Here is a 21560-nt window from a genome sequence, read left to right on the forward strand (position 1 = left end):
TGACTGATATTAGAATAGAATAGAATAGAATAGAATAGAATAGAATATGTCTTTATTGTCACTATACACATGTACAATGAAATTGTGAATGGCTTTCTCTTCAGGTCAGTAGAAACAAATAGTGCAAAGTAAGAAAAGGAAAGTATACCAAATAAATATTGCTGCTGAAAGCCTTGCTGCTGCCAGGGTCCAAATTACATAAGTAAAGGTACTGATGCACACAATGTCTTTTTATTAAAAATGTGTTCATTCATCTCCAACAAACACTACACTTATATCATTGCTTACAAATAAACATGTGTGTATTTATTTTTGTGTGCTGCACAACAAGAGCATGTAAGGAAACAAGGTGAGATTAGGGAGAATGGGTCATGATAAAGGTGGGTCAGACAACCATGGCTGCACTCTGTGCTGCTGAGTTGAAGTCTCACTGTGCCACAAGTGCACATAATAAAAGCCAGTTTCTACCAGTCATTTTGATTTAATTTAATGCAATATTTTTTAGGGATGTAACAAAATACCCAAGTTCAAGGTATTGTGATAAAAAAATGTGGCAATAGCATTATGGGACTGTGATGATATCTACCAGCCTATCATGTGGCTATTTTGCTCATGAGGATCTAACAAGGGAAATCAGTATGAATGCATTCTGCTATCTGTCCTTGTCATTGTGTTGTCCTGTTTGAACAGCAGATGCCGCAGTCAAACTGCTCAAGAAGACAGAATTCTCACAAGACCTGCCCTAATCCGCCTCTGATTGGTTGGCTTCGTTAGTTTCATTCTCAACGCTTGACTCAAACTGTTGTCTTACACACAAGCTCCGGTAATCATCTGTAGTAACATACCGACCTCTTCACTCATTCTCCAGAGCCGCTTTTTCGCTGCAAGAGTGTCTCTAGGCTCTTTAGGTGGAGCAAGCAGGCTGGCTGTCCACTAGGCTGTCCTGTTGCTGCTCCGCCACTTGTCCTGTCTGCTTCACCTAGCAAGCCCAGAGACACCGCAGCTGCGAAAGTCCAGACAAAACAATTATATACAATTGTATTGTTTTGCATTTGTACAAAGTCCAATAGCTACTTTTCACACATGCACACACACAAATAATGATTGCTGTACACATCACATTTATTATTAAAGGACATTGTTCAGGTCATCTTTTCTTTTCTTGTTTTTAATATTGTGATAAATATCGTACCGTGGACTATAAATCGTGATGATATTGTACCATGAGTTTTTTGGTATCATTACATCCCTAATATTTGCATTTGTGACTTGATGAAAACAAAATAATTCAGATTTCTTTCATAAGTTAAAAATTCACAAAAATATGTTGAAGAACTGGTAATGAAAACATATATACAGTGTGTCTGTATCCCTGCAGTGTTTTGCAGAAGTGCTGCTGTTTTAGGCGACGTTGTTCTCCAGCCACGCGCTGATCTCGTTCTCATTCCTCCTGATCCATTCGATGTTGTTCCTCACTCTCTCCAGAGCCTGCTGCCGGGGCATCTCCCCAGCTCCAGCATTTGGTGTTTGACTGAAGAAATGTTCCATCTACAAAACCAGCATGGAGAAATTTGTTACCAGAAGCCTGAACACAAATTGGGAATCTCTGCCAACTTTGACTCAAACAGTATCACAAAATCAGACATTTTATTTCCTTTTCAGCCATCATTAAGTAATGCTCCATCCAAAACATTGTGAGACATCATGACTCTAATGGTGACAAGGTTTAACAGTGTGTCCATTTAAACTTCTCATACCTCCTAATTTGATCCAAACATCATCTTCTTGGAAATATGGCAAAAAACAAAACTTCTAGCTAAATCTCTAAATACAGGAAAACTTGCTGAAACCAAACATGCTAAGACTAATAAACTAAAAAGAATCCTGTGTGTTTTAAAAATGACATCCCGAGTAGGGCCAGTGCTAACCTTCCATAGCTGGAGCTCTGTGTTGTAGGTAGTGGTGATTTGGCCCGGAAGGCGACCAAGGTTCCTGTCATTGATGGTGTACCTGTTTAGAGAATAAACTCATTGTATTATATATTACAACAAAATAGAACAAAACACATGTTTTTGACGGGGCATTAGACTGTAGGTGAAACAATGAAAAGGCTTCAACACATCATGTCAGAAGAAGCATTCTTGATTTCCACAAACTGAAGGCATGTCTTTATACTTGAACATGTTTTGGCTTTTGAAATGTCGTGTGTGTGTGTGTAAGGTGACAACTTTACATAACACAGTTCATAAGACACTCTGCTCTGCCTTTTGTTCTTCCTTATCAACAATGACTTCCTTGTGTGGTTTATGTTTTCACAGAGTTGTCACTTTATCACCTGAACAACCTTGATCTTTATCAAGGGATTCAGTATCACATGGTGCTGTGGTGTACATGTTACTGTTCAACCGACCAGACAGTAAAGTCATTTTTGTGGTTGTTTTATGGCTAAAAGCAAAGTGAATGTTAGACTTACCTTCATCAGGTGGACACAAACATGACTCGAAGGTGAATGCTAATACCCACCTCCCAGCCAAATGGAGCTTAAGATATAACTTCATATAACAATCTTCTGCAGTGATGTTCTGATCTATATCTTCAAATAAACCCTCATTCAGCGTTTCCATCACTCCTGGACTTGTGAGTACACAAGAAAGTTTGATTGTATTCTTTGCAACACAAGTCAAAGTCAATAATATGTGACATTTCCTTTAGTTGCTGTAACTTGTGGGGAAACACAGGTAACACCAGATATGTCAGAGAGTGAGGAAGGAGGATGGTGGACTAGCTAGCTACTATTGTTATCTATTGTTCTTATTGCTTACTCATGAAGGAGCATGAATATTCATTTTCATTCATTCATTTTCATTGTTTTACTCACCTGTTGACAAGGTAGTCCCAGTTGAGTGTGGTCCAGTCCCAAGCCATGCTCTGCCCCTCTGGGTTGTAGGACACGTAGCGCACCACAGTGAACAGATCCTGACTCCTCACCACACTCTCATCTTTTGCAGCCTCCAGGAGTCTGTAGCACAGATTAAAGGTTATTCTCTGCAGATGTACTCTTCAGAATGACTTTAAAGCTGCACTAGGTGATGCAAAGTCCTGTCATATTATAAGATTGAAACAAAAACAGGTGTTACAACACTAACTGAAATGTTGTTGTCACACCCCATTTGTTTAAATCAAATTCTATATATTTCTAATAAAACATTAAAAACTAAAAGTTTAATACATACATTTGAAACATCATAAATGTGTTCCCAAGAACAAACATCCAAAATTCTATATTTTTATGAATGAAAAAATGAAATGAAATCAGTGTCTTCTCTCTCTGTTACATTGCACTTATTTTCTTGTCTAACTGTGGAATATATAGCTAATAACTGTTCTTTCCAATATATGAGTGTCTGATTACAAAAGCAAAGTGTCTGCCAGGCAGCAGGTTTGAAAGTCCATGAGGCTCAATGTTTTCAACACCACACCACTAAACATTAAATAATCACGTGTTGGAATCAAACATCCAGGTTAGATAAACTTTTCTGAAGACATAACAAAGATGCACTGTAAATATAAATGACTTACTCATGTGGTTTATGTTTAAACAGTTGTCACTTTATCACCCGAACAACCTTGATCTTTATCAAGGGATTCAGTATCACATGGTGCTGTGGTGTACATGTTACTGTTCAACCAACCAGACAGTAAAGTCATTTTTGTGGTTGTTTTATGGCTAAAAGTAAAGTGAACGTTCATCAGGTGGACACAAACATGACTCGAAGGTGAATGCTAATACCCACCTCCCAGCCAAATGGAGCTTAAGATATAACTCCATATAACAATCATCTGCAGTGATGTTCTGATCTATATCTTCAAATAAACCCTCATTCAGCGTTTCCCTCACTCCTGGACTTGTGAGTAAACACGAAAGTTTGATTTTATTCTTTGCAACACAAGTCAAGGTCAATAATATGTGACATTTCTGCATTATAAATGTCTAAAACCTAGACCTTTGTTAGACATTTTGTTGAGGACTTGTACTGACATCACCCCAGATGTTTCCTACAAAGTTCAAACTAGAGAAATCTGTAATTCTATTCAAGGTTATGTTGCATTTTATTTGGACAGCATCATATCTCCTTTACCCCCTTTAGTTGTTGTAACTTGTGGGGAAACACAGGTAACACCAGATATGTCAGAGAGTGAGGAATGAGGAGGATGGTGGACTAGCTAGCTACTATTGTCATCTATTGTTCTTATTGCTTACTCATGAAGGAGCATGAATAATCATTTCCATCAGCAATGCAGACGTGCTCCCACACTACTTCATGATGTCATCAAACTTCATTGATCAGGTATCACAAATCCTGCTGATGAATTAACTGGTGATATCCACCTGTGAGAGGTGACCTGGTTGATGCCTGTTCACTGCAGTGGTCAATGAATTGTTTAGAAAAAGACTATAAACTTCTACCAGTTTTGGAGTTTGTAGTGTCTGTGTGTTTCTTATACCTCCTGAGCTCTGAGTGACAGGACAGGATGGGACAGGACCAGATGCTTCCCTTAAAGTATATGTGGGAAGGTGATGACGTAAAGGTCTTATGTCTTGGATAATAACTCATTAGCCCTGTAGTGTGCGTCAGAGAGTAGCCAAAGGAAGAGGTCCACACTGAGAACTGACCAGTTCAGAGGTTCAGGTTTGATTTAATGTATACATTTCCATCTAAGTATAGAGAAACTAGCAGGTCAACTTTAGATAACATCAATAAGGTCACACAAACATATTCCCTTGAGAAATATTCTACAGAGGTGTTATGCAGACCCATTCCTTCTCAACAGGATAGAGGGACCCTCAGTTCCCCAAATGTGAACAATTAGAGGAAATAGGTGGGTATGAGCGAACAGACTCTAAAAAGGACCCGCACACCAAAGAACGGGGGGTGAATTTGGTTGATCGCCTAAGACTGAGAGGAGTTCTGATAGAGCAGAGGGCAAAGCATTTTGGGCATCACTTTGCCGAGATTAGAGAATACCAGGGAGTGGCCACACTCTGGTTCGTACGCTGGCTTGAGATCTGTTTCAATAAAGATTGCTCTATCTTCCACCCAGCCTGCCTCCGCAGAATTTCTTTATCAACATACTACACGCCGACACCTTTGGAGGACGACAGCCCATACACTTCAAGTTCTTTTGTTGCCATGTGATTTTGCTTTTGAGCCACCTGTACCTACCCGTCTATCTTAACAGTCTCTGTTTGTCTATCATACCAATCATTCTGTTAAGAAGTTGTGTGTTAATTACTTGTAGAGGAGCGTCACGTTCTTCACAGATGCCAGTCCGTACAGCAGCTTGTCCTTCTCTTGAGCCAAAGACGTAGTTTTGTACCTCTGGAACATTGTGTTCCACTTTTCTTCCGTCCCTGAGTTCCTCATGCCGTAGCGATAGACCAGCAGCCTCAGGTTCACTGCTACACTGCTGCAGGTCCACAAGCCGAGACATTTTGAGAGCAGGTTACCAGAAATGAAAAAAACATATTCTAAAACAATAGCTATGTGAATTTGTATTTTTAGACTTTTCATTAAAGGGGCACTTTGTAGTTTTGGAGAAGTAATTCAAACTCAGAATTTTAATATTTACAATATTAATGAGGTGATAATACAAACTCAGAAATATTTACTAACTTAATAAACAAGCTGTTCTCAGAGGAAAATAAGGTCGCAGAACACTGTTTGAAGCTAGAAAGGTGGCAGGGTCTGCCACGTATAAACAAAGTATGTAGTAGTATGAAGTTGTGTTGTCCTTTAAGGTCAGCTTGATTATTCAGCTTGTTCAGGCACTGAGGATATTTCCCTTCTGATTAATATTTATTCTTCAATACTACATAATGCACCTTTAATGTAACTGGTCTTTGATGTAAAATTATTATATGCAGTTCTTGACTATGCAAACTAGGTAGTAGGTAAATAGCTGTGGCCATCCACATGAGGTACCGGCATCAGTAACTGGGGGCCACTGTTTACTATCTTTAATACAAGTAGCCATGCTGCTGTCACTGAGTCACCACTCCACAATTACGGGGCTGACACTAGATGGCAGAACACACTGTGGTTGCCCAATTCCTCTATATCCTGATGTCTACTCTGCTGATTATACACATGGATGATGAAAATACACTGACATTAGCGTTTGTTACTTTTATAATAATTCATTGACTGGCTGTAAGGAAAATTGACCACAAATAATCCACAGGATTGATACCTGAGTTCTCCATTAATCCACTGGTCAAAGATGCGAGAGGCTTCATTCAGAGTCTCCTGACTTCCCATCTGACAAGCAATGCCAAGCACAGTCTCCCTCAGTAACCTGCCAGACACATCCAATAGTCACATGACAGGATCTCCAACCAACCATTTTACATTGGTGGTAAATGAGTGCATGGGTTAGCATGAAAGAGCACACATTTAGTCCAACAGCAATAATATTGTTAGTGTTATCAGCTTTACTGACTGTAGAATGTAAAGGAGACCAAGGAAGGATCTGAGGTGTCTAATGGACGTGAGTCTAACTGTACACTGTTCCTGCCGTACCTCTCTGTCTGTGTCCCTTCATCAATCCATCCAAGTTTTGTTGCGATTGAATGAACATGGTCACCAAACAGTTTCTAGAGAGAAAAAAAAAATCAAAAACATGGTTCTTAATATCACCAGGGAACTTTACAAACCCTTACCTACCCAGTCTGTCTCTTTCTACATGATTGATGGTACAGCGTCTTATAACAGGGTGAATTCAAGTTTTTCAACACATGACAAGGACCCCCATAAGTTTTGGTAAATGAAGAAAAAAGTAGCCATATGTTTCTAGGAACATTTTTCTTTTAAGTTGGCTCTGTATCTCCGTATCTCCATGAGGTTGTGTTTTCACCCTTAACCCCTTGTTTGTTGGCTGGTTGGTTTGTCAGCAGGATAACACTAAAATTACTGAACAGATTTCCACTAAACCTGGATGGAGGATGTGTCTCGGCCCAGAATAGACTCCATTAATTTTTGGTGTTGATCCAGATAAAGAGACTGATCCAGGAATATTTCCTCACTTTCTGTAATGTTGTGAGATAGGACGTTTTGAGATGTTGGTTAATTTCTCAGGGAACAATGCATCTTGAATAATGCATCTTGATTTATAAAAAACCGGTGTATTTAGGTGGCTGATATCTGAGCAGGCTGTAATTTGACTCAAATTCTAAAAAGAATATTCTTCCACAACAGAATGAGGACAGTAAGTCCATCCATATTGTTTGTTCTCATAGTGGTTTTCTGTTACAGACCTGCTGAGCTTAAACTCTGGTTAAACAGTTATGGGTGGTTTAAATCCTAGAGCGATGCAGGGCTATTGAGTTTGATATAAGATTAGGCATGATTGAAGCTGTACTGTGCCATTCTAGTTTGGATGTAAACATCTTAATCAGACCTCCAGAAATGCTTGAGAAACTCACCTGTATTAACTGTAACTATTACATAAAATGTTTAAGACAGATGTTTTCTCTTAAAGCTGCTTAAATCAAAACATGTAATTCACTGACACTTTTGCACACCAACCACATCATTATACCATTGACCTGATTTATGAGTTATGTTGAATTGTTACATTTGTTTTGATTTTGTGGTTAGTTTAAAGTTCGGGCTGCAGATAAACTCAATAAACTAAGGTGAAGTTTTTAAGATTGAAATTTGATAGCTCTACACATGGAAGAAGAATCAGCAGGCCTCTTACTTACCTGAAACTTCGGGTAGATTTCCTTGCCCATGAGCATGTCCCGAACATAGCTGATAGAGGAGTCCACACGTTCCCAGACTATGTAGTCAGTTTCATCTGCCAGGTACTTGGTCAGGTTGAAGGCATTGCCATAATCTATAATATCAGCCCTGAACAGGGAAATGAAAAAGTATTTACAATCTCTGCATATGATTGGCGACATAAATGTTCCCATTTGAGGTGAAATCTTACCTTGCAAGCGCGAAAACATCATCAATGTAGCTTGTTCGATCAGCTGCATCAAACTCCTGTTTAAGAAAGAAGAAGAAGAAGAAGAAGATTATAGAAGACTTATCTTCAAATGGAAGATTAATATAACAATACGAGGTGATTCACACCTGGTATTACCAGCTGTCCTGAGTGGACAGCTCTTAGTTTGTCAACTCACACTTGACATTAACAAGCATCTTTACGCGCACCTCTAGTGACCACTTGTGATGAGATCTTACTTCTTGCTTAATATGAAGATAAACTTGTGAACTGATCACTCGGGAACCATGTTGATACCGGGTCTGAACAGCCTGTAAGGGCGGTTCTTTGAGGATTAGGGTTTTGGTAACCCTACCCATAAAATGACAGAACATAGCAAACAAAAAATAACAAACAATTATGTGTCATGAAGAGTCCATTTTGGTTCTGCATTCTGAGAGCAACTCCAGCCAGATGATGACATTCATTCTGTTCATTGTTCACAGTATCTGCCCTCCAGCTTCCCTCCTGCAGTGCACTGACCCCCTCTGACATTTCACATATTTACTACTACTCTGCCATTTGTCTAGTCTGCATCTGTCCTTCCATCCTTCCTTGATTCCAGCTGTGGATCTTGCCAGCTCGATCCTTTGCCTGTTTCCTGATTCAGTGATTCTTCGCCTGTCTCTTAAGTTTGGCTTCTCTGATTGATCTCCTGGTTGATTGATTGCCTGGCTTTTGATTAATACTTCTAAGAACGTTTATGTCTCTGACCATCTCAGTGTCGCACTTTGTGGTTCAAGTCTTTTCTTTGCCACACGTGTTTCAATGTGTACGTTTTAGCAATTTCCTCTTCAACGATTCAGATTTCAGCAGTAATGTTGTGACTTCATCTCAAAATTATTTTTGTTTCATAATTGCAACTTTTCTCTCAGAAAACTTCAGATCAGTTTAACATATGAACACATGTGTGTACTTATGTACAACTTTACCGTGTGGTTGTCTTGAAGCTGGTTACTGATGGTGATCCACATGTTGCTGTCATGGTTGACTCTGTAGAATCCAATGTGATCATTGTTAACCTTCAGCAGCCCGTCCACTGAGGGTGAGTAGTCACTGATGACATGCTCTGAAAACAATACAGTCATTGTGACAGCCTTAGTGTGAAAGTGAGTGCAAACTGACATTTAAGCTGGACAGTCTGGACCATCTGAGTCCATATCTGTAAATACAATTATATTGTCTCTTTCCAATTTATCTGAAAGCTGTCATCTATTTACTCATCTTCATCATGAGAAAACATTTGACATACTGTATGTCATTGGCTAGCTTAAAAGCTTGGTGCTGATCACATGAAAATACTTAGGCTGAGCATGCTACCTGCACTGTTCTTGTCAAACATCGTCAACATATTCTTGTCGCTTTTCACAGAGTGCCATTTGATTGGAATGGTCCACTGGTACCTGGAACAGAGACACATTCATGGTCATTAATGCACTACGACACAAAACATATATATATATATATATATATATATATATATATATATATATATATATATTAAAAAAAATCTTTTGGTCTTCTTTTAAAAAATACATTTTAATTGATTCCTTAAAGCTGCAATAATCATCCTCCCTTTCAGCTCTGCTTTGGTCTCCACCAGCTCCAGAGAAAAATATCTGGTCCACTGTTTTCACCAGGTCATCTCTAACTTTGTCTCCAAACTGTTTGGTGCTGAGCAGGTAGTGTATCGTTGCTGCTGGAAACATGGTCTATAAAAACAGTTAAGTTGGGGACTGTAAAGCAAAAATAATGTTTTTTATATATTTTCTTTTTAGCCCCCACTCTCCTTCCTCCTCAGGACTCTTTGCCTTTAAAATTGCTCTGTATTGCCTGGTTAAATAAAGATAAAATCAAATCAAATAAAAAATACATATTGTCAGTTGACCCATTATGAATATAAAAATATTGATTAGTGTAGCTTAAATGGATCCATTTTGATACGTGCATAAAAATATGTTTATGTAATAGAAACACAGCCAAATCAGAGTTTTGTTCCTTTTGTATTGTTTGATGGGTAATGATATAATACAATACAATAGGATGTTGCCATCTTTATCCAGTTTAAACAGCTCTCAGGATTGTACTTTTTATCATCTTTGTATCACTGACCCGAGAGGTGTAGGAGGCTGGTTGACATCTGCATTAGGATCCAAGAGGAAACGCTTCTGATTCAGCTTGGCATTAGTCTCTGAGACAGACAAGTCTAGCACAGGATAACCCATCTGTTTGGTCCATGTATCCATTACCTCTGCAACCGGCAACCTACTCACCTGAGACCAGAGAGGAGATATTGGCTATTCTTCAGAGATGTTCACAGTCAAAGCTTAAAACATTATTTCAACATTTCTCATTTGTTTCTTTCTGAGAGTGAGATGATTAGGAATCAGGATGTGGTTAGCCTAGCTTAGCATAAAGACTGGAAGCAGAGGAGTTAGCCTGTGTCTGTCCAAAGTTAAAAAATCGAACTACCAACAGCTCTGAAGTTCACTAATTAACACACTTCATCATTCCAGAGATGTAAAATGACAATTTGTAGTTTATGGTGGTATGTGCTAGAGCTGTGTAGTGACTGTATGCAGCTTCCAGGCATTGGCAGGTTATGAGACAGCTGGCCCCTGGGTACAGACACAGTAAAAGGAAGTAATGAGCAGATGGACACACTGTTTTTCAAGAGTCCGCTCCAGTTCTATCTCTGTGTCTGTAAAGAGGATACAACATGTTAATCAGTGAGCTTTAATGGTTATTTTTTAACTTTGAGCCAGGCTAGCAGTTTTTCTCCTGCTCCTGGTCTTAATGCTTAGCTTGGCTAACCACATCCTGAAACTAGCTCTGTACTTAACACACAGACATGTGATTGATATCCATCTTCTCTCCTCAGAAAGTAAAGCATTCTTGCCCAAGTTATTGAACTTTTAATAACTGGGTAGTACTCTGCCCTTGTACAAAAAGTATGTATAAAACTGATAAAGTTAGAACATACTTCAGCGAGAGATGCCCAGAAGTTGGCTGTTTTAGCATTCTTGAACTCGAAGTCTTTCAAATATTTCTGGTGAAAGAAGAAAAAGAAAAAGAAAATGTGAGCTGCTGGAAAACTTCATCAAAAAATTACATCCATTGGTAAATATTAGTCATGAAGCTGCAACGGTCTTTCACTTACTCGACAGCCATCTCTGAAGTTGTCTTTACCCATCCAGTCCTCCAGCATCCTGAGAATAGAAGCTCCCTGGATACAGGTGGATTATTGTCAAAACAAAAATATTTTGTTGCTTGGTAAATTGTCATTACCGTGTTGGTAATGCTATGCGTAAAGTATTTTTCTGACTCTTAGATTGAACCTTTACTGTGTGAGGTGTTCCAGTAATTGTACCTTGCTGTATGAGATGGTATCAAACACAGACGTGATTTCTGCTGGGCTCGAGACATTCACAATTATTGGGTGAGAGGAGAGGAGGGCGTCATCCACCATGACAGGAAGCACATCACTAATGATCATGATGTCTCTCTGTATACCACAGGAGGACAAATGGCAGGTTTCAGATTACTGAAGATCTCAAAATGACTGGTCTACTGTCAATGGGACTAATAGCTAGTTGCATCTTCATAGGAGAACTCACCATGCCCCAGTCTGGTTCAGCCTTCTCCACACCGATGTACTCAAAGAAACTGGCAAAGCCCTCATTGAGCCAGAGATCATCCCACCAATCCATAGTCACGATGTTCCCAAACCACTGAAAAACAGAAATGACATGAGTTCTGAGGATCCCAATAAAGGAAATTACACACAGAATCTGCAGGGACTGCTTAACCTGTTCCCTGGGGTAAAAATAAGATATGGGCCCCTTTTGACTCCCCTTTTGGCGGCAGAGAGAATCAAGCCTTTATTTGATATAGGCTCACTGTGCATTAGAGAGAGGCCTTTATTTCTAATTTCTGCTGTTTTGCACACATTGAAGGTCTCCGGACAGCTACATGCAGGACATGTTGTGCTCTATTGATGCCAACTCAATCATACTTAAACAGCTGAGTAGAAGTGATAAAAACAGTGTTTGCGCCAGGAAAGAGAAAGTAGGAAAAAAAATTGCATAAAATCACACAAGCTATATCTCTTGCCGTGTTCTGGATGGATGAAATTAATTTGACTGAGCTGAAATCAATCGAACTACCACAAACCAGAGAGGACAAAGCTGTAATAAACAGCAGTTTAGCAGCAGCTGTAATAAACAGCAGTAATCCACCTTATGTGTGTACACAGCGTTTTCTCAGTATTGTAAAGGTCTAAGGTTTATTGTTCCATACATGTGAGAAGAAGGCCCCATAAAAACCACCAACCAAAGGACTATTTGTGATCATCATATTCAAAATAAACCACTGCTGATTCCTTATTCTGCAAAGTTCATAAATCTTTATTGACTCCCTCAAAGCCTCTTATCTCCCATTACAGTCAACCATCTGATATCATGGAAAGAAAAGACTCTGGATTGTGTATCATAAAAAGCTTAACAATAGCCCATAAAGGATTTTAAACATTTACAATTCTGAACTCAAATGACATTTCATTTTCAATCTTGTCCATGTGACAAGTAGATAAAAGCTTTTTAATTGTATCTTGGCAGTGGAGGAGATTTAGTGATCAATGCACATCATTTAGGTCTCTTCAAATATTACTACATCCACACCTATTTTATGTTTTCATGGTAAAAGGCATTTAACTGTATACACTGAGACATCTAAAGGAACTGGTGGGGGAATATACTATTTCTTTTAATTCTTCTTCTCCACTACCACTAGTGATATTAAACTGCTCAGCACAGTTACAATCGCTATCGGGTTGCTCACCAGGCTGGTGTTCCTTCAACTTAACTGTTTGTCTGTGCCACTGGTTCAAATAGTAGGGCAATCTGTTAATCTGAGCAGCATGATTAAATTTCTATACACAATACTGATGATCATATGTCTTTCTATGATGTGATTTTACCACTCCTCCATCACATTGTCACAACTTTTCAGCAGTTTGTGGATATAAATTAAATGATGTAAGTGAACTCTATCAGTCCTGAATTATTGGTGAGAAGTCAAAGCACTTCTATTTTAAAGTTGTTTTGAATGTATGACTTTTTTGTTCAGTACAAATTACATCATGAGTTTAACAATATAATATGAACTTTTGAGTGAAAAATTGAACATTTATGGGGCACTTGAAGACTGAAAAAGACCATCAGTCTGTGACATCACAAGAAGCTTTGTGGACACTGTCAGACATAACATGAGTCAGCAGGTTTTACAATAACGTGTGGAGTCTGTGCAGCTCAACTGGATGAAGTGATTAAAGCAAAATGAGGACAAACCAAATACAATGTTATTCTGAAGTTCATGTTCATTTGTCAAAGATTCAACTTCAGTCAATTGTTAAGCTGATATTATCTCTTGTAAAAAATAGTATAACATTTGAGACAAATGTGAAATAGAAGAATTTTGACCAGTGGTAACAGACTTTTGGACTCTATTGAAGAAGCTTATTTTGAAAGATGGCATACCTTCCACATATCTCTAATATTCAAATACATGTCTTGATATTTGTCATCACCATCAGGTATGTCTGGATTCATTTTGGAAGAATTGATTAAAAGTTCCAATTGAAACCCCTTTGCTAGTAGACTAAATTCCCCAATTTAAAGTTTAATTTCTGAGCCTTTATACTCTGGCCCTGCATTATAATGTTGGATTTGGTGCCTCTAAAGAGTGACATTACCTTGATGCTACTCTAATAGAGTGGCTTTATCTGGCTCTGAAATTCAGTGATGTAGAAGTATAAAGGTGGAGGAAAAGGATTAACTCAAGCACACATACTTAACAAAAGTTAAGTCCATGAGGAAATTCAGGACATTTATTTCCACCACTGAACTCCAGTTCCAGATACACTGATTAGCCAAAACATTAAAACCACTGACAGTTGGCACTTTGAGCTCTTTGTCATGTTCCTTGAGCCATTCCTGAACGTTTTTTGTGGCTGGCTAGGGGGGCCACTGCCATCAGCTAATGCTGAGCCTTGGGGGGGTACACTTGTTCAGTGGTTTTAATGTTTTTGCTGATTCGTATATATGCAACACAGCAAAGTGAACAAAATCCTGCATTTCAGAAAATAATAAGCAGATAGTGTTACCTGATGAACCAGCTCATGGGCAATAACACTGGCCACCCGCTGCTTGTTGTAGGAGGACGACTGGTTCTCATCATACAGCAGGTTGGTCTCCCGGTAGGTAATGAGGCCCCAGTTCTCCATGGCACCAGTACCAAAGTCAGGAATGGCTATCTTATCTGGATCAAAACCACACATGAGCCCACTGAAGTCAGCACCTGTCACTTCTCCACACTTATCATGTTTTATTGTATTATTGCCTTATTAATTCTTGTGAGACAGTTAGACTGTCAACGACAACTACTGACAACATTGCCATCAAAGTTGGATTAGGCATCCTTCATTCCCAAAGAAACTCCTCATTGAATTATTTAAAAACTGGTTTTAAACAACTATCTGATCTTTCCTGGAGCACCACCATTAGAGCGTTTCCCCCTTGTATACAAGGAAGATGAAAATCTACTGACTGTGTGGATTAACATGAAGTTTACTGATGACATAAAGGCATGTTTATTTCCTGTCTGTTGATGAGGTGCAACCTATGAGTGCTTATAAGAGACTGCAGTGAGTTTCTTATTTGCAGATATCCCACCATAAGTTATCTCCATAATGCTTACCTGGGCAGATTTCTTCCGCTGGATTGGGTAATGGCTCAGATAACTGATTTACTTTAAGTTCATTCAAGATTATTTTTTGTGAGTGTTCAGTTCTTTCAGCTGCTACAAGGAACATTTACCATTTTTGGAGCTGTACCACCAGACTATGGAGCCACTTATTTTGCTCATCTAGCCCATATACCGCATGGCCTGATGGCACTCGGGCAGTCTTCTCCTGTTTGCTGATCTGAGCCACAAGCAGGCCAAAGCATGGCCAGATGTCAGCCAAGAGCAAACTATATAAACCTGGGGTCCGTTTCACAAAGCAGGTTTAGTGAAAACTCTGAGTCTGTTAACCCTGAAATGAGGGAAACTCTGAGTTTTCCGTTTCACAAAGGGAGGTAACTCAAACCAGAGAAGGAGGGGTAACTCTAGCCTGTTTCACAGAGAGAGGTAACTTAAGCTCTCGGTCAGTTACCATGGTAACATGCTCTATGAACCTAACCTGGTCGGGACCAGGTTTTTCTCAACAAACCTTGAGTTTCTCTCTGTCTCCGCCCTCTTTCAGACACACACGGTATTTGATTTCCTCATTCATTCAGTCAGCAGGCGAGTTTTGGCGTAATATAGTTCTGCCGTCTGTTTTTTGAGAAAATCATTGCAAAAATCAGTCAGTAGGCGACATTAGAAGTTATATTAGGTGGCGACTATTTTCACTACCATGGCATGTCCTTTTGATAATGATCCCGTGGATGAAGGTGCAGCATTACTGCGCAAGAATTAATTACACGTCACAGTCCATCATTTACATACACAACCTAATCCGCCCTTACATTTCCAACATTACCAACAGAAGTCATGCTCTCACATCCCAGCAGATATTGTGTGTTGCGCTGCGTGTTTTCTTTTTTTTTTTTTGAATAGGGAGTTTTTTTATACAACGTCGGAGATGCAGAGCACTTGAGCAAGGCAACTGTATGCAGAGCGGTCAGAAAAGTGTGCCTCGCCCTGAAACGCCCAGTGGGGTGAAAAACGTAGCCCTCCTCTTCCCTGTTGCCATGGTGACTCATCGAATCGAGGCTCCATTGATGCTGTCTTTTTATACTTGTGGCGCACGCGCTTAACTCCAGGTGAAACTACTCCGAGTTGATCAAACTAACTCAAATCAGCTGTTCTGGAACCGAAAACTCAGAGTTTTCTATCTCAGAGTAGATCAACTCAGAGTTCAAGGTTAGACTCAGAGTTTGTTGAACCTGCTTTGTGAAACGGACCCCAGGACGGCCCGAGTCTAGGCCAGATCAATCCACGCATTATGTGGGGGTTAACCCCTAGATGAACGTCTTCTGGGCCGCAACAATTTCTCTGTCTGGGTTCTCAGGCTGTGAGACTCCTCAATTCATCCTCAGCACAAATAGTGTTAATTTCATGACTCATCAAACCTGGATAAGTTGTATTCCAACCAGGTAACAGGCATTAAGAGTAACTATAATAACTGTATAGAAATCTTGTCGCTGATGGTCTTGTTTATGTAGGTCATATGGAGGCTCAATATTACAATGTGAGTCTGTTTCATAACCAGTTAAAAGCTCTGTGTAGCACGTTTAAGTACAACAGTGAGCATTGTACAACCTGTTTCCAGCATCTTTAGTTGTCCCAACTGCATTGTGCTCCTATGTACAGTACTTACTTACAGTTGCTGTTGCTTTCAGTAAACAAAAGACTAATGATAAGCCACCTGTTTTCAGTGGGCTCACCTTTAACTTTACTCCTTTTTTGCTTCATATCTTCTATCTAGTCACTAGTCAGAGCAGTTCTGAGGTGCTGTTCTGACCACCTCTGGTTGCTTTGGCTATAGTAGCTAGAGGCATAGTGTGAAATCCTGTGTGTTGGAGGAGGGTGGACAATAGTTTGTTGTGTTTGGTTTTTTTTCCGGGGGAAGTATCATCAAATAACAGAAAGACAAATGTTAACTTGGGAAATCCTACCAACGGAATAAACTGCAGCCTCTAGGATCCTATGGTGGGGACTTTTAGATCAGTTTTGCTTATTTGGAAAACACTATGACCCTAATAGTATGTGCCTCACTGTAATAGTGGAACATCGGGAAAAGTTTAAGTATTGTAAATCAGAAATGCCTAACATAGTATATAACAGTATAGTAGAATGTAAATAACAGGCTTTGGTTAAAAAAGCAGTCGGTTTCCTGCTTGATGAGGAGTGATAAGAGTACATCATGGTTATATCAGAGTTTGTCTAAACATACCAAGTTTTGAGATGGAGTATGACATGTTGAAATATTCCTCAAAGTAGTCAAAGATGACCTTGGTTGTGTTGGCAGCGTATTCTGCAGTTCCTATCTGACTTGGCTGAGCGTAGATTCTCAACTGTGAAGCAAAACACACAGTGTGGATGTATAGGGTACATGTCTGACTAATAGTATAAGTTAATATCAAATCTTTTCATCAATACTTGTAAAGAGAGGGCATTGATAGTGACACATAATGGTAAACTCACCGGAATTCCTTTGGCGGAAATTTTTTCAACATAGTGAAACTGGTGCACAGCAAAACATACCAAATAGGTACTCATTGGAACAGACTGCGCAAAGGAGGTCTTCTTTTTATTGCCAGGCAGTTGTTGGGTGCTCTGTAGAGGCAGAGGGAAAGGCTAATGGGTTAATGTGGATGTCTCTTAGACTATGGAGCTGGGTGGATCCCCTGGCCCAAAAACAGAGACACAAGATGAATTCCTCTGCTATTAGTATTCACAGTGTTCACTCCAAGCCTGGCTTCCTCTTTCTTTGCTTTTTGCCTCAACCATGGGAAAGTTTGAGAACTTTGGCAAAGTGGTTCTGTACATACGATGAATCTGTAATTATTAGTCGTTATGAGTGGGGCTAATTGAATTCAACATTTTCAGGCCAAGCAGGGACCCCCTTTTTCACCCCTGCTTTTTTCTCTTTTTGTGAGCATGCCCAAGATATCCAACCTTTAATGTAATTTTAACAGATTGAGTGGATACTTTCTTGGCTGTTTAGCACTTTGAAATGAAACAGCATCTATGTATTTAAAATGATTGACACCTACCTCTTGTGGCATGTTAGACAGAGCTCCATAGTTATCATCATGAGTAATGGAGATGTTGTAGGTGGCCTTCTTATTGGGTTCATCAAAGCAGGGAAAGGACTTACGAGCATCTGTTGGCTCATGATCAGTGGCAGCAATCTTTCTGCGAATGAAATAAAGAAGAGATTTTTGCAGAAAGTGTTTGAGACATGGTACTATACATCTGTCACTATAGTTTGTATAGTTTGAGTTATACTCTACAACAACATAAAATAGTTTGAGATGCAAGTTTGTCATCCCTGACAGGGACCACACCAGGTATTCTGCATCAGACAGGCCTACTTCCCCTGAAAATGATCCCCTCGGGAATTCTACCTACTTCTGAAAATCAAGCATCATTTTGTTCTTTGGTACCAAACCCTGTGGACCAAAGAGATACAACCAGGGTTGTGTGTACTATTACAGTACGGACCATGAGCAGACCTAAACTTTAGAATGATACTCTGTCCAAAATCTGTATTTTGAATGAGGTCGTGTATTAAGCCAATGACACAACTGTTTGGATAATGTGGGAATGACGTGGATTATGCAGTCTAAACATGTGTCATCTCTGGAATCCATTGTAACTATATGTATCCAAGCTGAGCCCAGCTGCTCTCCACGAAGGAGCAAACTACAAACCTTTTGCAGCTACCTACAGCAGAAGAGTGTTAGTTTCTCTAAAGATAGATTCGATGGCATATCACTTCAACTAAAAGGAGAAGATTCTTTATTCTCACATACGGTACATCATACTCAGTACAGCATATGCAGTTAACCCTCCCTAAAGAGCAGCGGGCAGCCACAAACAGCGCCTTGGGACCAATGACAGCATTGAACAAGTGTCACAGTCAAGAGCACCGGCAGGAGAAGAAACCTTATATACTATATTTTTTAACTTAACTTAGTATTAACTCCAGAAAACTGAGCCTAGATTAAATTTAACAGAAGTAACAATGTTTTGTTATTTGACTAAATTAGAATTTTACAGTTAGACTGAACACTGATTGAATATTGTTGAGATAGTGTAACATAGTAATCACACATACAGATAGTAGATTACACACACCAACAATTCATTACTTACAGTATTAAACAGTTTTTATACGTGTACAATTTATTTACAGGTGGGACTCGAACTGTTGATATGTGTTCAAAACCGTGAAAATATATTATATTATTATTATGTTAATTTATTGTTCATTATCTGTTTATGTACTGCTTGTGTTTTAATAAATACAATAATGAACAAATAGTGCATATAATCAGCTTACTACTACATTATAGTGTGTTATGATTCCCTTGCTGCTTACAAATGCTGAATAATGTGAGTAACAATTAGTGCAAAATAAGCATTTCCTTACAAGACTGAAGCTCTGTTCTGTCTGCATGATCATTTCTTTCCTATTTGATTTTCAGTAAACAAGTATTGTGTGTGTGTGTGTGTGTGTGTGTGTGTGTGTGTGTGTGTAAGTGTGTGTGTGTGTTTATGACTGAATCAAATCAGAACTTACTTGGTGGCCTCATTCTCGGTGTAGATGACCCTGTAGAATCCCACCACAGAGCCGTTGAGCCAGCCCTGGAAGTCCAGACTGAGCACGTACACCTCTCCTGGGCCTGTGACAGGCAGTTGTTCTGTGGCCTCCACCACTACATACTGATGAGTATTGTATTCAAAACAGCTCTTCACTGGCACCTCCTTCTCGCCCCCCTGGCTGTTCAGCATCTTCAGCCTGGGCATAGCGCTGACAAACGTCTCCCTAATGTGAAGCCACAAGTGGTGAGTAGGTTTGCTGACTTCCACGTGGACATCCACGGTCCCAACATAGGTGTCTTTGTCCATGTCCGGCTCCAGGTGCAGGTTATAGTGGACTGGTTTCACATAGTCTGGTAGACGGAAATTCTTCCAGTCCCCACTGGAGTCAATGGAAGGCTCGCAGGGGGCCCTGCCAGGCGCAGGGGGCTGGGTAGGCTCTGCTGTCGGGGCTGATGTGGGAGTGGTGGTGGTGGTGGTAGCGTCTGACCTGGAGAGGCCCACCCCGAGACCCACCGCCACAGAACACACCACTACCACCACACAGATGATGACTACATGCTTAGTGCGGATGCAGTAACGCTTCTGTTGTTTCTCAAAGTCCATGCTTTCAACCATGACTTAGAAACACATAAACCTCACCGGACTAAACACAACTTTCTGACGGGAAACTGCTCTAAAGCTGACCTGAAGTCAAAGCTGCAGGCTTTCTCTCCTACAGTATTTAGATTGTGTGAGCTGATCCAAAGCTTGCCTCTGAGGTGCTGAGGGGTGGAGAGAAAAAAGAGGAGGAAGCAAAGGAAATCTGACCCAAAGAGAATCTCAAACACTGAGTGGGAGATTTATTCTGTCCTCAGTGCTGTTAACACGCCCCCTCCTGTTAAACATCTACAGTCTGCCTGTAAATCTACAGCTAAAGTTTAACCTGTGTGTGTGTCGTCTTTCAAAAACGTTTCAAGTTGTTATTTGTGTAATTGTATGTTAAGAAAACATGACGTTCTATGTGTTCGCAATAAGTAAACCACAGTGCGTGTGTGTGTGTGTGTGTGCGTGCGTGCGTGTGTGCGTGTGTGTGTGCGTGTGTATGTGTGCGTGTGTGTGTGTGTGTGTGTGTGTGTGTGTGTAAGTGTGTGTGTGTGTTTATGTGTGGGCGTGTGTATGTGTGCGTGTGTGTGTGTGTGTGTGTGTGTGTGTGTGTTGTGTGTTGTGTGTGTGTGTGAGTGGAATCTGACCTGCTGACAGTGGGAATATGCAGTGGGAACATACAGTGGGTACATACAGCAGGCACATACAGTGGTTACATACAGTGGGTACATACAGTGGGTACATACAGCAGGCACATACAATGGGTACATACAGTGGGTACATACAGCGGGTACATACAGCGGGTACATACAGCGGGCACATATAGCGGGTACATACAGTGGTTACATACAATGGGTACATACAGTGGGTACATACAGCGGGTACATACAGCGGGCACATACAGCGGGCACATACAGTGGTTACATACAATGGGTACATACAGTGGGTACATACAGCGGGTACATACAGCGGGCACATACAGCAGGTACATATAGCGGGTACATACAGTGGGTACATACAGCGGGTACATACAGCGGGTACATACAGCGGGTACATACAGCGGGCACATATAGCGGGTACATACAGCGGGTACATACAGCGGGCACATATAGCGGGTACATACAGTGGGCACATACAGCGGGTACATACAGTGGGGAGAAGGTCTATTGTTTGAAAATGCTGTTACATTTGCTCTTTCTGCATAACAGTGATTGCAACAGAGTGAAAGTGGGAGTAGACCAGCTAAAAAATGTTTGTATTATGTTGAGCAACAGTAGTAGGATTAACTATGTTGAACTCATGTCAAATGCTTTTTCTTCCCGTTTCCATAGCAGCAGGCCCTGAAAATGATCCTGCAGGTTGTGAGTTTGTTCCAAACGTTGATCCAAACCAAGACATTTGAAGGTGATCATAACATTTATGCTGTGTTACAATCAATGTCAGAGGTCAGAATTCTGAGAGTTGCAAAATGGAAGTTATTTCATGATCCTGTAATAAAAGTCCTGTAAATATTTCCCGCAAGCAATGTTAGGCAAGAGCCAGTTAGAGTA

The 21560-nt window shown here is 40.1% G+C and overlaps 1 protein-coding gene across 1 annotated transcript; it reads right to left on the bottom strand.

Moving 5' to 3' along the window:
* Positions 1 to 77: 77 nt before the first annotated feature.
* Positions 78 to 20101, bottom strand: enpep (glutamyl aminopeptidase). Its single transcript, XM_084380731.1, has 20 exons — positions 19406 to 20101; positions 17874 to 18015; positions 17302 to 17433; positions 17051 to 17171; positions 14216 to 14370; positions 11670 to 11783; positions 11423 to 11557; positions 11213 to 11278; positions 11036 to 11101; positions 10165 to 10325; positions 9373 to 9455; positions 8985 to 9121; positions 7996 to 8051; positions 7766 to 7913; positions 6582 to 6655; positions 6253 to 6357; positions 5296 to 5469; positions 2879 to 3019; positions 1929 to 2010; positions 78 to 1548 (listed from the first exon to the last, which is right to left on the bottom strand). Exons 1-20 carry the CDS (start codon positions 20041 to 20043, stop codon positions 1402 to 1404), a joined length of 2877 nt encoding a protein of 958 aa, XP_084236857.1. The 5' UTR covers positions 20044 to 20101; the 3' UTR covers positions 78 to 1401.
* Between the last annotated feature and the right edge of the window lie 1459 nt (positions 20102 to 21560).

The sequence above is a fragment of the Pagrus pagrus genome, assembly GCF_965226575.1.
Source record: "Pagrus pagrus genome assembly, chromosome: 18".
NCBI classification, from domain to species: Eukaryota; Metazoa; Chordata; class Actinopteri; order Spariformes; family Sparidae; genus Pagrus; species Pagrus pagrus.

What these genes read in the sequence shown, in the direction of transcription:
- enpep (XM_084380731.1), bottom strand. Translation starts at nt 20,043, where the DNA reads ATGGTTGAAAGCATGGACTTTGAGAAACAACAGAAGCGTTACTGCATC. An exon ending in TGTCTAACATGCCACAAGAG is followed by an intron (nt 17,434 to 17,873) that starts GTAGGTGTCAAT and finishes CTGCCTCTACAG; the next exon opens with AGCACCCAACAACTGCCTGG. An exon ending in CTGAACCAGACTGGGGCATG is followed by an intron (nt 11,558 to 11,669) that starts GTGAGTTCTCCT and finishes TGTGGTATACAG; the next exon opens with AGAGACATCATGATCATTAG.